The sequence below is a fragment of the Lagopus muta genome, chromosome 1 (assembly GCF_023343835.1).
Source record: "Lagopus muta isolate bLagMut1 chromosome 1, bLagMut1 primary, whole genome shotgun sequence".
Lineage (NCBI taxonomy): Eukaryota > Metazoa > Chordata > Aves > Galliformes > Phasianidae > Lagopus > Lagopus muta.
The window spans coordinates 14541499-14558825 of record NC_064433.1 but is presented as its reverse complement, the minus strand read 5'-3'; the positions used below and the strand labels follow the sequence as shown (position 1 = coordinate 14558825).

General features: G+C 46.5%; 1 protein-coding gene across 1 annotated transcript in view; it reads left to right on the top strand.

Moving 5' to 3' along the window:
• The window catches only part of LAMB1 (laminin subunit beta 1), a 41184-nt gene that overhangs the window by 3501 nt on the left and 20356 nt on the right, over positions 1-17327 (top strand). Inside the window, exons 4-21 of the mRNA XM_048945583.1 lie at positions 578-651; positions 2511-2699; positions 2791-2854; positions 4175-4377; positions 5706-5826; positions 5994-6182; positions 6541-6720; positions 7123-7235; positions 8130-8209; positions 9871-10006; positions 12162-12320; positions 13091-13218; positions 13729-13852; positions 14323-14527; positions 14665-14808; positions 14900-15131; positions 16193-16356; positions 16484-16708. Of these exons, the coding sequence (XP_048801540.1) occupies positions 578-651; positions 2511-2699; positions 2791-2854; positions 4175-4377; positions 5706-5826; positions 5994-6182; positions 6541-6720; positions 7123-7235; positions 8130-8209; positions 9871-10006; positions 12162-12320; positions 13091-13218; positions 13729-13852; positions 14323-14527; positions 14665-14808; positions 14900-15131; positions 16193-16356; positions 16484-16708 (2730 nt within the window). The remainder of the gene's footprint in view (positions 1-577; positions 652-2510; positions 2700-2790; positions 2855-4174; positions 4378-5705; positions 5827-5993; positions 6183-6540; positions 6721-7122; positions 7236-8129; positions 8210-9870; positions 10007-12161; positions 12321-13090; positions 13219-13728; positions 13853-14322; positions 14528-14664; positions 14809-14899; positions 15132-16192; positions 16357-16483; positions 16709-17327) is intronic.

The following is a 17327-nucleotide window of genomic DNA, read 5'->3' as shown; positions in this document are numbered from 1 at the left end:
GGGGTGGCTGGTTTGGGAGTACATAAAAAAAGATACTGTAAAGAAACAGTTCTGTGCCCAGATGGACAAGAGAGTTCAGAGAGAGAGAAAAAAGGTGGGAAGCACTCCCCATGAGATGAGATGCTAGATGTCAGGACTGCAGAGGCTCACAGCTGGCGTGCCGCTCTGCGGCTGCAATGTGTGCAGACAGCCTGGGGCTGGGCTTGTGGTGTCCTCACTCCTGCCAGTCTCTGAGCACTGAGCTATGGGTTGGCTGGGTTCTACAGCTACTACTGTCCCACACCTGGTGCTGTTAGCTACATTACGGTCTGAAGTAAAGGCAGTGCAGGCTCATGCTTTGGGTACAGCGTGTTTTTGCAGGCGATGCACAATAATCCCATGTGTAATGCAGTCTTCAGCAGGTCCATAATGTCTCCTTGTAACTCGTTAATGCACTATATCCCTTTTTGATGTTAGAGTCAAGTGGCAAAGAAGAGAATCCCAGTGTCACCAGAGCACAGAGCCTTGGTGAAGTATTGATGCCGAGGCTGCCAAGTGTCCTTCCTTGCTGCACAGTCCCTTTTCTCTGCTCTTGCAGGTCTGGAGAATGTGACAATCCAGCTGAACCTGGAGGCTGAGTTTCATTTCACTCATCTCATCATGACCTTCAAGGTAAGGATGCTGCAGCCTTACCTGTGCTGTGAGCTCTGCACAAAGCCTCATGCGTCTCCTAAAGACAGGGACAAGAGAGTCGTCACAGTCTTTTGGTGTTTGGGACATGGGCTCCGTGTGAGTTGATTAGCCTGATTTTCAGATCTGTCAACCATTAACTAACTCCTGAAGTTGCTCAGCTATGACTGTGTGGCTTGTGTTGTGCTTAAACATCAAGTGTGTGAGGTTGCAGAAGGAGTTATACAAAATCCAGGTCATTTGTCTCTATGGTGGTTGTGTGTACAGATATTAGCTAGATCATTTGGAAGTGAGGATTTTTCTTTAAAAAAAATTGGCTGTTATCAGCTTTCATTTGGCAAATGGGAAGGTCTTCAGGAAGAAGAAACATCTGTACACAGAGTGTCTTTGTTTCTCGCCAAACAGATGTCTTGGAATGGCAGATTATGTCCTGTACATCCTAAATCACAGGCAAGTGCTAGCAGCAGCCTTCAGCTCGGTTTAGGGGCTGCAGCTCCTGCAAGGCTAAATTCATGCTCTCTACATGTAGACAAATCTCTTAATTTGTGCGGAATTGTAGGGGTTGGAAGGAAATCTAGTCTGACCTCCCTGCTATAGCAGGTCCTCTATGGTAGGCTGCACAGAAAAGTGTCCATATGGGTTTTAATGATCTTCAAGGAAGGAGAATCCACAGCCTCTCTAGGCAGCTTGTTCAACTACCTCTGCTGGACTCTCTCTAGAACATCCCTGTCTTTCTTGCACTGAGTAGCCCAGAACTGGGCACAGTGCTCCAGCTGTGGCCTCAGCAAGGCAGAGCAGGGGGGCAGGATCACCTCCCTTGACCTGCTTGCTGTGCTGTTTTTAACACACCCCAGGAAATCATTGGCCTTCTTGGCTGCAAGGGCACACTGCTGGCTTATGGCCAACCTGTTGTTCACCCAGGTCCTTTCCTGCAGGGATCAGCTTTCCAGGAGAGGCGGTTAGTTTTTCTTGTGAAATCTGCTTGTTTTTCTGACAAGTGGTGGCTGAGGTGGTCTCCTCTGGTCACACTGCATGTCCCTGGCAATGAGGGTTCCCTGAGGAGCCCTGGCCTGGTGCTGGTGGTGCTGGGCTCACTGGGTGCTTGGTCAGGAGGAAGACCAGGGGGAAAAAAATTTTAGTGGTGACTTGTTGTCTTTGTTTGGAAGGTTCTCGAGCTGCATTACCTCTGGTTGGCTTCATTTTCTGTTGGGTGAGATATCAGTTTGTAAGGAGGATGATATTTTCAGCCAGGAACCAGAAAAAAAATTTGTTTCCAAACGTGACTGAGATGTTTTTGTGCTTGGCTCCTTGATGGCTTTCCCTGAATCCATGCTGTTAATGATGCGACTTGTGGCTCTTCTTGATGCAAGTCAGGTATTCATATCTGTGTTCTGAAATGCAATTGATTGAAACATTAGTATCACAGGCCCATGAGGTCTCCCTGCAGAAGATGGGAGGAGGTATGGCAAGGCAGAAGACTGTGCTGCTTTTCACAAGCAGTGGAAAAAATCCCTTTGTCTCTGGAGCCCTGCTTTAATCTCTAGTTTTGAGATAGGATTTGAAATCTGAGAAACTTTAAGTTTGGAAACTTAACTGCTTGATCACTGAATGCAGTCTTTTCTAAAGATAGATGATCTTTGATTTGATGTGCGTTGCGTTGAAGATCTGCTTCTGAACAGAAAGTAGGATATCAGCAGTAAAGGGTAAAAGGGCAAATACTCTCTACAGAGAGAGGAGAGATGAAAATCCAGACGTGTTGATTCCTCACAGTTAGAAGTGTTCAATGTAAATGTGAGCAATAGTTAACAAAATACAACTTCCTTTGGTTTTCTCATTACTAGACATTCCGCCCCGCTGCAATGCTGATAGAAAGATCATCTGACTTTGGAAAAACATGGCAAGTATATAGGTATTTTGCATATGACTGTGAGAGCTCATTTCCTGGGATTTCAACTGGACCCATGAAGAAGGTGGATGATATCATCTGTGATTCCCGATACTCCGACATTGAGCCTTCAACTGAGGGAGAGGTCAGAGGTTTTTTTTCAAATGCTTGTTGCATAAACGTCTTCCACACAAATTCAGATTCCCTGAGCCTTCTTTTGTACTGTTTTTCCCCAGGTCATATATCGTGTTTTAGATCCTGCTTTCAGGATTGAAGATCCATACAGTCCAAGAATTCAGAGTATGTATGCACTTATCTTCTAGGCTCATTTGGAAGTATTTCTGTACTTATAGCAGCAATCCACAGTCAATGTCAAACATTAGCTCTCATGATAATTTTGAAGTCATATGAATGCGTTCCTGGTGTGACTTCTTTTCCTGACTCAGTGATCTACTGGGAAATAGCTGTCGGTGTCATCAGCTCATGTGGTCAGTCTTACCACCTTTGTTGTAGTTGGTTCTTTCCGTATTGGTTGAGGAAAAGAGTTTAGTTTAAAGATCCCTCTCTGCAAAATACATGCAATCACCAAGAGAAGCCTTGGAGTGTTATCCTGTAATGGTACAGTTTTCAGAAAGCAAAGAATCGGAACTAGAAATGTACTTTGATCATTTTGCGTTTTGAGATAAAATCAAGGGTGTTGTGATCTATATTTTAGAATTTAGAACATCTGAATCATGAACATCTGAATCACTTGAGTGACTGGCTCTAGTAAATCTGTGTAGCTGGTCCACACAGACATGACCATAAACCAAAAATGCCTGTAGCAGGTGTGTAGAGTCATTGCGAGCAAGGAAAGCGGAGATATGTGCAGACCTGTTGCTTAGTGTGGTCAAAGTTTAACCTCTTTTGGCATTTGGTTTGAGTAGGGAATGGTTGTGCTTGGCCTTAAAGTTGACCTCTAATTTCATTTTCCTTCTTAGCTTCAGTTCACATCCTTCTGTGCAAAGTTAAGTGTAGTAGAAGAAAATATCTGAAGTAGGAGAGTGTCTGCTAGTTGCTATATTGGTTGAATGTTTTAACCCAAATTTTTAAAAGAGAGAGAGGCTGCTTTCATCAGCTTATTAAATTTGCTGGGAAAGTTGGATGTATAAGAAAGAAGAATATATTTGTGTCTTATTTCCATCTTAGATTTTTATTCAAAAGACTCTTAAAGCTCAAAGTCAGCAGTTGCTTAATATTGATCCCTTCCCTTTCTCCTGCTGTCCACATCTTACACTTGGAACTCCAGAGTGTCTAGAGAGCCGTTGTCTCATCTGGTGGGGACTGGTGTACGTGCCTTTAATATTTGTGCTCTTGCCTGTGTATGCCTATAGTAAAATAAGCTAGTATTTTTAATTAAGCTTAAACTGGCTTACACAGTATCAGCCTGCAGTAAGTTACTGTAATTTTTAGAAGTGGGGAATATGAAGTGATGTGATATGTAGCATGTAAGAGCTGAAATTAAACCTGATCTAATCTGCCCAAAGGAAGTGTGTTTGGGAAGTCACTGCTGGCTTCCTCCCATTCAGTACAGTATCTGGTAAATAACTCCAAAACATGTTTTTCTGGTGTCCCCTGCAGACCTGTTGAAGATCACAAATCTAAGAGTCAAGTTCACCAAGCTGCACACGCTGGGAGATAACCTCCTGGATTCGAGGATGGAGATCAGGGAGAAGTACTATTATGCCATTTACGACATGGTGGTGCGCGGGAACTGCTTCTGCTATGGCCACGCCAGTGAGTGCGCGCCGGTGGAGGGCTTCAACGAAGAAGTGGAAGGAATGGTGAATATTCCCACTTTTCTCCACATAGCTATTCCTGATTGTGGGTTTCGATTTCTTTTGTTGTTTTAAAGCAATATGGAAACAGTGAGGTGAAAATGTGATAGGAGAAATTTGAGTTCCTCTCCACTCTTCCCTTACCAACAAGAAAACCATTGAAGTCATTCTTTAACAGCAAAGCTATTATCTGTCCTTACTGACATTAATCAAGCACAGAGAGCTTAGATTCAGTGAAATGTTTTAGCATTCATTTTCTAATTATGTTAAAGAACTGATGGAATTAAAAGGCAGGAAGGTAGAAAGGGAATGTTTCTGTAAGGAGCAGGAGATAAGTGTGTGCTGACATCCTTGCCCTAAAATTGAAGGAAAGAGTGGCCTTATGGAAAGAAAGTTTCATGTATCAAACAAGATCTGCATTTGTATCAGTCCTTATCAGCTGAGAAGCAATTTGCATAGTTGCAGCCCTGATTAATTAACAGCAAGCTCTGCAGGAAAATTCTGATGCCTGCCTTGTGTGCCGTTGTGTGAGTGTTCCATCCCTTCTTGGTTCTGGGTTTCCCCATGCTTTTTGTCTAATGAGCAATAATAGCAGGAGTGTTAATGAGTGAGTTATTAACTAGATGAAAATGCGGAGGCATAGGGGAAAGCTGTGTGCTTGCCTCAGGGGCTGCTGGATGTGGGTATTCTCCATTGCTCCTTGTTCTCTGCCAGGGTCTCCACCTGACAGGAGCCCTTTGCCTTAGAATTGTGGCTCCAGTGCTGGTAGTTCCCATCACCAAAAGCAGTGGCTGTCACACCAACACTGTCTGCTCAGTGCTTGTGTGTTGATGACAAAGCCTTGGCCTGATGGATGAGACCCATCCAAAATGTGGTTATCTTTCCTTTGAGAAGGTATGGCAGCTGTGGGCTAGAACTGACATGCTGATATGACTTGATGCATGTTAATATTTAATTAACAGCTAATAAATAGCTAATTACTAGCTCTAAGAGGCTTCTGTGACTATTTAGGTGGAACTGTGCTCCCCTTTGCTTTAGTTTGTGCCTAAAAGCATTTATTCATGCATGAGTTCCAGTAAGTCTAGGACAGGTTTGTTATGAGGACATTCTTAATGTAAGCAGGCAAGAGATACTTCTGTGGCCCTTCATTTCCACTTACCTGCATTATATGCTTTATAATGCAGAGACTCCAGAAGTATTTCCACTAGTTGTATTTTGAGTGAATTGGAGAAGCCTGTTTTTTTTCTCCACCCTCCCTGAATTGATTATTAAATCAACTATTTCTTCAATTTTTTATATATATATATATATGTATGTTTTTATTTTAATGACAGGTCCACGGGCACTGCATGTGCAGGCATAATACCAAGGGCTTGAATTGTGAGCAGTGTTTGGATTTCTACCATGACTTACCTTGGCGACCTGCCGAAGGCCGCAATAGTAACGCATGCAAAAGTGAGTTTGGGTCAAATGCAAATCTAAAGCCTGGTGTTGCTCGCTTGTAGCGTTATGCATTGTTGTGTGAGCGACTCGTGGAATCTGTGACGGTGTGTAAAGTTCTGCATGTTCTTCAGTTGACTCGTCTCCTCTGAGGCTACTCTCGATGTTCATCTTTGTCACAGAGTGTAATTGCAATGGCCACTCTGCACAGTGCCACTTCGACATGGCCGTGTACATGGCGACAGGGAACACCAGCGGGGGGGTGTGCGACGACTGCCAGCACAACACGGTGGGGCGCAACTGCGAGCAGTGCAAGCCCTTCTACTTCCAGCACCCAGAGAGAGACCTGCGGGACCCCGACGTCTGCGAGCGTAAGGATGGCCCTGTGCCTGCTGGGATGGATGTGGGGCCTGGGTTGTGGTCCTCAGGGCTTGCTGTCGGAGATTTGGGATTTATCATAGCTGCTTCTCTCTTCCCCCCCCTCCCTTCATCGCAAAGATCTGGAGGGGAGCTTGGAGGTTAGCTTGGAGGAGTTGAGTGAACCTAGCTTTGTTTTGTTTTCTTCAAGAATCTGCAAATGTATTTGGTGGTTTCATGCTCAACTTGTGTCATCTCTACTCCTTGTGATAACTGTACTCTATGCAGCAGCTGAGTTTATGTTACTCAATGTGAGACTTGGCCTTTTCTGTTGTAGCAGTCAACAAAATGTGTGCAATGCTTCCTTCTTAGCTTGTAATTGTGACCCAGCTGGCTCCCAAAATGGTGGCATATGTGATCGCTACACAGACTTCTCTACGGGCCTCATTGCTGGCCAGTGCCGCTGTAAATTATTCGTCGAGGGGGAACGTTGTGATCTCTGCAAAGAAGGTTTCTATGGACTGAGTGCCGATGACCCAGCGGGCTGTCAATGTGAGTAAAAACATATGTTCCTTTATGTGGGATCAAAAGCTCTTTGAGGTGCTGCTAGCCCTGGGAGAGGGTAGTTTTGTGGGGTTGTTTTTCTTCTCCTTTGTTTCATGTTTTGCTAAAGAAAAAAAACATTCTTGTAGATCTGCTGCAGCTTGGAGTCCACTCTCTTCTGAAACTCATCTCCCCAGCTGGTCCTGGGGAATACATGCAGTGGAAGTAGCAGAATTGTATTTCTTTTTAAGTCTCTAAGCCAGAGGAGTTTTACTGGGATGGGTGGTAGGCAAAGTGTGCAATTAATCTCTGACCTGGGAAATTAGGGGAAGCTTTAATATAAATATTTAAATTGGATACTGTAGCTGAAATCCTGTGTTTTGACCTGCCTGTTTGTATTTCCCAATCCAGCTTGTGCATGTAATCCTCTGGGTACCCATCCTGGAGGGAATCCTTGTGATTCAGAGACAGGAAACTGCTATTGTAAGCGCCTGGTGACAGGAAAGCAGTGCAATCAGTGCCTGGTAAGTAGATTACTGTAAGAATAATGACGAGACACTGGTGTGAGGGATGCTAGCAGGCAGGCGTCTGGCATGTGGGCTGGTGTCGAGAGCCGTGAAGCGATGTTACAGGGAGGGAGTTGTGTGCTGGGGGTGAGTTGAGGCAGGTGAGAGCATCTGGAAATTAATTCCTGTTACTTCATTGTGTTCAAGGAGTGAAATGTTAGGATAACTGTTGTGGTTGCTCTGCGATAATGTGGGTCTGGGGCAGTTCTGCCTGAGCCCTTGTTGGGGTGAAAGGTAAAATGGACTGAGAAGCAAAAGATAAGATTTTCTATACTGGCCATTTCTTAGACAGGGATTAATTGCTACACATACATTTCCATACAGTGTTTGTGTGCACTGGAGTGTTATAGAAACACGCTGTCTAATAAAGGGATATGTTTGTATAAACACTGACAGGCTCTCTTATCTGACAATAAACTATGGAAAAGCTAAACAAGGCTGTCTGTCTGCCTTTCCGCTGAGCAAGCCGTGGAGGAACAGCCCTACAAAGACATAGCCCAGCACAAAGCCCTGCTGGCCCTTATGCTACTCTCTGCTTGGGTGCAGTGAACTGGGCTGCAGTTCTGAAGCCCTTTGTGGGTCAGTAGCCTGCACCCAAACTGGTTTAAATGATGCGGTAGGAGTGAAGTAAAGGGGATTGAGTCCTTTGGAAGTTATTTTTTAAAGTTTGGTGGAAAAGGATTTTATTTCTCAAGCCTCTGGGCCACTTGGAAGATTGGAGGAGAGCAGATGGAGAAGTTTTGTTGATGGTTGTGGCTTTTCAAGGGGCCAACCAGGAGTGGCTCACATTGTGCACTGCAGAACGTGGCTGTGGGCTGCATGTGATTACATCAGTGATATCTCATCCTGCAGCCTGAGCACTGGGGCCTGAGCAATGACATGGATGGATGTCGACCCTGTGACTGCGACCAGGGAGGAGCACTGCATAACAAGTGAGTTCCACCCCCAGTTCTCTCTTTCAATCACTCACCCCAGCGAGGTTTGCCCCATTTGCAATCACAGCACCTTCATATTTTCTAGAGGGCAGTGCTTGGGATCATCTTTCTGCTCCTGTGTGCAGAAAGTGGCAGATCTTGATTGCTGCAAGGGGTGGTAGAGGTATCTGTGCTAAGCTGGCTCTTGGTCTGGCCTGCACGTTGGCCCTTTAGCCAGTCTGTCTGTCCATCAGCACCGGAGAAGCATACCAGCAGTACAGTATGCCAGCAGTACAGTACTGCTGCACTGCTCCTGCAGCACTGCATGGGGCAAGTAGTCTGCATCTGTCCATTGGGGAAGTGGGGGTTGTTCAGAAACTTGGGTTTTGGAGATGCATCCATTAGTAAGAGTATGGGAAGCCCTGGCTTATATACCTGTCAGTGCAGGGATTTCAGGTAACCAGACCTCTCATCAGAGCAGCTTTCCCTGCATTGGGTGCATGGCTTTTCTACAGTGACATATTTCTGTGCTCTCTTTTGTCTTTCCTTCCCTCCACAAACCCTTTGAAATAGTTTGCTTTTGTCTGAAACCACAGCAGTTTCCCAAGGGGGTGGATTGATGCCACTCTCCTGGGGTTTTTTCCCTCTGCTGCCTGCAGCACCTGGGCAACCACACCTTGCCCCAAACTCCTTTCCACACAAAGCACAGAGGTTGCAGCTTGGGCATGGGAGATATTAACATCCCCAGAGGGGAAACTTTCTTGCTCCCCTTCTGGAGCACTTTGGCATCTGAATGCAAACACTGTTGAAATGTATGTCCATAGTTTCAAAACTGATTTCAGGTATAAACTACTTTCAGTCTTAAAAAAGCCTGGAGATTTTCCATGAAAACACAGAAGGTTTTGATTTCAAAAAGGTTTCTATATTAAATTGAAATGTAAGGAAAGGAACATTTTTATTGGACCAAGAAACTTTCCTATGAAAAAGTATGACCAGACCCCATCAAAAATAAAGAACCCCCAAGTTCTTCATAATGCAGAGCAGACACTGGGAGCAGTGAAGCTACAAAAGGTCATTTTGAAATAAAGCTGCACAGAGAAAATGTCTTGTTACAAAGGGAATGGACAGACCTTCTCCATCCCTCCAGCAGTGTCTCAGTCTGTCCCACATCTTTGTGTCCACCCAAATCTGAATAAGCTGTGTGTGGTTCTGCCCTGAGCAGAGCTGCCTATGGGCAGCCTTTTGGGATGTGCTTTGCTAAGTACAAGAGCAGCTCAGCATCCCAGGCATGCAGAGTCGTGCATGTTCTTGCTCTGCCCAAGCCCAGATGAGCAGATAGCTGCATGCATGGCCTGCGAGCCTGGAGTTGAAGGACAGACTTGCCTTTTGGCTGTGTTTGGCTTTGTAAGCAAGCAAAGCAAAGCACTCCCAGAACCGCTGTGTGGCCCCAGGGATCTGTAACATTCAATCCTCTCAATATCTAAACAGAGGAAACCACATGCAAGCTGTCTGTTGGAAATGGTCCTGGCCTGTTCTCACTCCTCGCCTGTACCCAGGAGCACAGCTGGAGTGAACCATGGCTGTGCCTGGGACCAGGCTGATGTTCTGTCAGTGCAGATGAGCCAGCTCAATCTGTCTTAGCCAAGCTGTGCTGTGCATTCACTGCTTTTCTGTTTTAGCTGCTCAAGTGAATCTGGTCAATGTGAGTGCCGGCCCCACATGTTTGGACGTCAGTGCAACCAAGTGGAGCCTGGATATTACTTCATCTCGCTTGACCACTACATCTACGAGGCCGAGGAAGCCAACCTGGGTCCTGTGAGTAGCAGCTGGAGTGTGCTGGTCTGTGGGAAAGCTCTGTTTCGCAATTTGGGTGTTGGAAAGAGGCTGTTTTATAATGTCAGTGTTGCGCAAAGACAATGTGGAGTTGTGCCAGATGGAGCACTGCCTGCTCCTCCTTGTTTAGTCGTATCGATAAATTATGTAGTGTTTTAGGCAGGAAACTCCCATTTTCCTTTTTTGATCTGTTTCTTTGATCATGACTATATAGTTCATTTTCTGTCTGCACCCTTCTTACCCACTGCATATGCACCCACCTCTCTTTGCCCTCTTACCTCGAGTGTGGTGGAATACCAATGCTGGATTTTCCTCTCAGTGTCACTGACACCTGGAGGGAGCAGCATACACATTCAAGCACTTTGCTGTGTGATTTAGAGTTCCTGTACATTAGAGAGATTTTTTTAATTAATGACTAAATAAGTGGTTAATTGTGCAAAAAATTGATTTGTAAGTGATGTTACTTACTGATGTCCAGTTTGTTTTAGTCACTCATGAGTTACATCAGGCTCTCTGGCTCCTTCCAATTCCTGAGCACACGGCCTTGCTTTTATTTCATTTACAGAGGCCAGATGATTACATCGATTACTTTTGCCTCCAGCAAGGACAAGGGACTTCTCCTCCTGAGATAATGAGTGCTCTGAGGCACCAGATCCTAGTCCGCCTGGGGCACTGTTTCCTAATTTATTTGTTTCAGGCAGAATGTCAGGTTTCAAGCCAGGGCAGAGCATTTTGCCTGCTAGATATCTGTGCTAGATAGCATCAAGCACAACTTGGCCAGCAGCAGGGTGTGCTTGCTGGCACGTGCTTGGGTGCATTTGTCTTTCCAGCTGGAGGGGCGGTGCTGGAGGTCCCAGGTATTTGGGGCAAGGAGCTCAGCCTGAAGAGCTGCCTCACCAAGCTGGGAAGCGAGCTGTTGCTTGGCTTTGCAAACCTGCAGAACAAACCATTTTAAACAGTGCTGATATTGGGCAAATAAAACTTTGTTATTAATCTGCTGGCAGAATAAGATCTGAATGCTCAGGTACGGCCCCAGCACAAGATGAAACAAAATGGCATGGAGTTTTAGGGGTTTTCAGGCAGTCACAAGTCCCTGTGCACAATCCCTGCACACTCTCACTTGTGTTCCTCCTGCAGTCCTTTGTGGGAGCTCCGTCCCTTTGTTCAAAGCCAAAGGGTAATAATTTATAGCTTGGCTCACTTCAAAGGGTGTGAGAATACATGAGGGAGCAAGCTGGAGTGACAGATATATTGACATTTCCTTTCATTTTGTCCCTTTCTACTGAAGCAGCTTTCATACGAATGCTCAGGATGTTGTTTTATAGCAAGAACTATTCATGGATGCAGATATATTTGAAACAGGAAATTTGAACATCACAGCTTTCCCCTTTCTGTTAACTTTTTCCTCTTCCTTGCTTAATATAAAGAGAAACTTAAAAAACTGACATCTCAGACTGAAAGGAGTAGCCAGCATCAGCTTGGATGTTTAATGTCTAGAGGTGTTTAGGATCTCTGTTACTTAGTGACACCTTGTTAATGACAGCTGTGACTTGCTTTCAGATGTTATGCTAGGCAGTGGTTTGGTTTGGCCTGGCCCAATGTAATCAGGAAGCAATTAGCACTCAGACTGGGAGTCAGCAGAGCAGTTCTGTGCCACTGCAGTAAATTCTACTGCTACAAATGTGGTGAGAAAGTTATTACAGCAGTCCAGTTACATTCTGCATTGGTGCAAATCATACATCTGTGTAGGGTGAACTAGATGCTGTAGGTGGTCAGTGAGTTACTCCCAGCAAGATTTTAGATTTTATTTCCCACAGTAACAGGTAAGTGGGTGAAGACTTGTGCAGAGTTGTTTTATCTTTCTTTCTCTCAATACAAAGACATATGGAAGGTGTCTCTGCCCATGATAGGGAGTAGGAACTAGATGATTTTTAGGGCCCCTTCCAACTCCAACCATTTTTTGAATGGGTAGGCAGTGGTGTTCATACACACGTGTTTAAGGGAGAGAGTTCGTATTCTCTGGGATGCAAATGATGTGGCAATCCAGAAGTAATCCATCCGTAGAACTTCATGTCCTCCAGTGGAGCTCACAAATTCCGTGCATTGGTACTAAAAGCTCTCTTTCCTGTTTCTGTAGGGAGTAAACATAATTGAGCGCCAGTCCACACAAGACCGCACGCCGTCGTGGACAGGCGTAGGATTTGTGAGGGTCCCTGAGGGGGCATACCTGGAATTCTACATCGACAACATCCCCTACTCCATGGAGTACGACATCGTGATCCGCTACGAGCCCCAGGTGGGTCACTGCTCTCTGGCACCTGCTTGGTATCCCAGTGTATGGCCAATGGGAGCCCAGGGCTTCCTGGAAGCATCAAGACTCGCAGACAAGGATGGCAGCTTAGTTAAGTGTTTGAGATGCACAACAATCCAGAAGGATTTTTACTGTCTCTGCTATTATTTACTTTACAATTTTAAAAAGCATCATTATTGTGTGTTGAGACAGCTGTTTAATAAGCAAATTAAAAATGACAAATCCCCTCAGAACAGATTAGAATCTGAATTTGATATCAGTCAGACAGACTTGCAATGAGTAGAAATGCTGTTACACAGCTTAGGAGACAAATTGTCCATCTTGGATGTTGAACACCTGCTGCTAAGAGTTTGTGAATAGTTATTTTTGACTGTGGTGTTTCACAGCAGAGGGAGGTCAAGAGAAATACCCACAATAAAAGATGTTCCTTACCTAAAGTTTGGCAGTAGCTGACTGTGGAGAAAAGCTGGCTCAGGTCTGGTATACAGATGTGAGGAGAGCAGAGGCGAAACCCCTCCCTCCCACTGATACCAGGATTTGAGTTGTGTTTTTTTAGGATGGAGGAGGAAGCTGGAGCTCCTGCCTCTCCCTGTCTCAGCCCAAGCCCACTGCCAGCAGATGCCCCAGTGGTGCTGGAGCTTCTGCCTCTTCCTCTCTGCAGCTGTTCCTTGCCTCAGTGCTGGATGCTTCCAGGACTGCTTAACTTTGCTTAACTTTGCTTAACGTTGATCAGCCTTTCTTTTTGACTTCACCAGTTGCCAGATCAGTGGGAAAAAGCTGTGATCACTGTGTCGCGCCCAGGCAAGATTCCCGCAGGTAGCCGGTGTGGCAACACGGTTCCTGATGACGATAATCAGGTTGTCTCATTGCCACCTGGCTCCAGGTTAGTATAACTGAGTAGACCAAAACCAGAAAAAAGGCCAGGTTGCTACTTGACCAAATGCAGGATGCTGTGAGGCATCTGTATCTTCATACCTTCCCCTGCAGTTTGGAATGAGTTTGTCAAAGCGGTCTCAGTATAGCTGAAATAGAGTTGTCATGTTATCAGCTTGCCTTGGCCTCTATGAAAGCGAAATTTAATTTCCAGTGGGTTATAAAAAATGAATTTAGTATTGTGCCTGCAGTCAAAAGCTTTTAAGTTTACTCTTGTTGTCTGAAAAAAAAACGTGTTTGTACAGCCTGCGAGTGGACATCACTGTTACTCTTTACCTTGCCGATAAGTTTTTCCGGTTCTGACTTGCACAAGCCTCCAAAACAGCTCCTTCACATTGTAGCTTTTGTTCTGCTCATTCTTGGCTGCTCGCCATTATCTCAATTGCTTTATGGGGGCCACCTGAGATGCCTTACAGTGCTGGTTGTTTCAAGTGAGAAATGTTTCCTGTTCTCAATCCAGATATGTTGTTCTCCCACGGCCGGTCTGCTTTGAAAAGGGGCTGAACTACACCATCCGCCTGGAGCTGTCCCAGTACTCCTTGGTGGAATCTGAGATGGAGAACCCCTACACACTCATTGACTCTGTAAGCAGAAATTTCCTAGGGGATGCTCTGATGGAAAAGTGTTTTTAAAATCCTGAAAGTTTGCGTTTCTTTTGGGATGCATCTGTCTAAATTCAGAATGCTACCTTATGAAGTTGTTGCTTAGGGCAGAGTCCAGACTTTAAACAGATTTCTTCAGGCACAAAGTGTGTATATTGCCCTTCTGTGCACAAAGGCTTTGGTTGTCTTTTACTGGACCACAGATCCGGACTTTCACAGTGCATCCAACTCTTTCTTCTGAATGAATAGAATTGGTAATAGGAAAACTGTGCCACAAAGAAAGTGTAATAGTTCTCTATAATTGTTCATTGTTTTTCTTCCAATTTCTGTCTACCTGTTTGGTTTCTGGGCTAAAAAGCACAATGGGAAGTGGGATAGTAGCATGTTTTCACAGTTTTGGTGGAGGCTATTTATAAAAAATGACACAGTGCCTCTATGAAATTCTTCTATAGCTTGTCCTCATGCCGTACTGCAAATCACTGGAAATATTCACCGTGGGAGGCTCAGGTGAAGATGTGGTCACCAACAGCGCTTGGGAAACGTTCCAGAGATACCGGTGTCTGGAAAACAGCAGGAGCGTTGTGAAAACTCCAATGACAGATGTCTGCAAGAACATCATCTTCAGCATTTCTGCGCTATTGCACGAGACTGCCTTGTGTATGTAACCACCTGCTTAATAGAGCAGACTGCACCTGGAAGCTTGATGGTGCTTCCAGGTGTGCACAGGGAGTGTGGGGTGTGTGTCCTGCGCCATGATGCTCACTGCTCTCGGTGCTTCTCTTCTTTCTGCCCAGCCTGCCAATGTGACCCCCAGGGCTCACTGAGTTCAGTGTGTGACCCCAACGGAGGACAGTGCCAGTGCCGTCCCAATGTGGTTGGAAGACAGTGCAACAGATGTGCACCCGGCACCTTTGGATTTGGGCCGAGCGGATGCAGGCGTACGTGAGACGTCGTGCCCTGGGCTGGGCTGCTGATGGTAGAGCACTGGCCACCAAAACGCACCAAAACCCTTTCATGCTCTCCTTGCAGCTTGTGAGTGCCACCTACGAGGCTCATACAACTCATTCTGTGATGCGGAGACGGGCCAGTGCCACTGCTTCCCTGGTGTGTATGGACGGCAGTGTGACCGCTGCCTGCCTGGATTCTGGGGCTTCCCCAGCTGCCAGCCCTGCCACTGCAACGGCCACGCCGATGACTGCAGCCCCTACACCGGGGAGTGTCTGCACTGCCGGGACCACACGGCTGGCCCCAACTGCGAGAGGTACTTGTGGCCTTACAGCAGTCACAGCCAGCAATGCCTTTGCTGTGAAATGCAGAATATGTGGGGGGAAGTGAGTCCTTAAGCCAGAGGAGGAATGGAGGGGGGGACCACACTGCCCATTGCTTCCCATTTCACATCAGGCTTTCCCAATTGAAACCCTCCTGAGAATCATAGAATCATTAAGGTTGGAAAAGACCTCAAAGATCATCTAGTCCAACTATCAACCCATCACCACCATGCCCACTAAAACGTGTCCTTAATTGCCTCATAGAATTATAGAATGGTTTGGGTTGGAAGGGACCTTTAAGACCTAGTTCCAACCCCCCCACCTATAGGCAGGGACACCTCCCTTTAGACGAGGCTGCTCACCTTTGAATGCCTCTAGGGTGGGAGCATCCATAACTTCTATGAGCAACCTGTTCCAGTGTCTCACCACCTTCATAGTAAAGAATTTCATCCTAATATCTTGTCTAAATCTACCCTCTTCCAATTTAAAGCCATTTCCCCTTAGTTTAAAGCCATCTACCCATTTTTTTAAAACCTCTGGGGATGATGACTCCACTAACTCCCTGGGCAACCTGTTCCAATATCTCACTACTATTTCTGAGAAGAAATGTCTCCTAATATCCAACCTGAACCTCCCCTAGTGCAACTTGAGGCCATTCCCTCTCATCCTATTCTGTTACCTGAGACCCCCACCTCGCCAGTCTCCTTTCAGCTGTAGAGAGCAATAAGGTCTCCCCTGAGCCTCCTCTTCTCCAGACTGAAGCATCCCAGTTCCCTCAGCTGCTCCCTGTCAGACCTCTGCTCCAGACCCTTCAGTTCTGTTGCCCTTCTCAGGACACGCTCCAGGACCTCAATGTCTTTCTTGTAGTGGAAGCATCTGCCACGCGTCTCCTGCTCTTAGCCTGGCATGAGACAGCTGCTCAGAGTGTGCATGGCACAGGAGGATTGCAAGGGTCTATTTGCCCTTGGGGTCTTCACCTTCTTTCAGTGTTTGAGCTTAATTTATCCATCCATCTGCCTGTGGTCCCCTGTATGCTGTCTACCCCATCACACAGGTGCGAGGCTGGCTACTACGGAGACCCCATCCTGGGCTCAGGAGACCACTGCCGCCCCTGTCCTTGCCCCGACGGCCCTGAGAGTGGACGCCAGTTTGCCAGTGGCTGTTACCAGGACCCGGTCACCCTGCAGGTCGTGTGTGTCTGTAGCACAGGCTATATAGGTAGGCTGCCTGTGTCTTGAGCGCAATCCAGTGAGCGTCTCCCCATCTAACAGCCCTTATTGCCATTTATGGGCTGTGTGCTCTTGAGCCGTGATGGTAATTCATGTCGTGCTGCTTGTTCAAACAGGCAGTCGCTGTGATGAATGTGCGTCTGGCTTCTTTGGCAGCCCCGACGAGATCGGTGGTGCCTGCCAGCCCTGCCAGTGCAACAACAACATTGACACCACCGATCCTGAGGCCTGCGACAAGAGGACAGGGACGTGTGTCAAGTGCCTGTACCACACAGAGGGTGAAAACTGCCATCTCTGTAGGCAGGGCTACTATGGGAGTGCCCTGCAGCAGGACTGCAGAAGTGAGTGGGGAGATGTACCAAACAATGACAGAGCTCTTTATAATTGACCAAGACCCTTGGGGGGGGTGGGAAAATGGAATTACCTCCTGCTGGGCTTGTGTGCAGCTGTGTGTTCAGAAAGGGGAGAAGGGGCAGCGGTTGCATGTGCTGAAAGGATAGGGCTTTGGACAGAGGAGCATTCCTTGCCCTCTTGTTAGTGCTCTTTGTTTTCCTCTTATCTGCAGATCATCCCTGGTGGGGTGAGATTTGGCTTTTGTTTACACAAAGATTCCTGCAGATGTGACTGATTAGCAGGAGCCTGCCTCGGAAGCTCTCTCTGCTCCCCTGGTGGCCCAGCACAGCCCTGCCTGCTCCTCTTCATAGCAGGAGTGGGGTGGGGACAATTTGCTGCTTCTCCCCATCCAGCACAGCATGCAGGTCCTGCTCTGCTGCATGTGTCACTGGTTGCTCTGAGCAGATCTGACTTGCATCAAGCTGATAGGAGCCAGGAAGATCCGGGCCTCCTTTGTAAAGGAAGAGATGAGAAGAGTAAGAGGCTGGAGGCCACAGTGACCCATTGCAGGCCTCCAGCCACAACGCATGCATTGGGGCAGTGGCTGTAGAAGTGGCCATCTTGGGA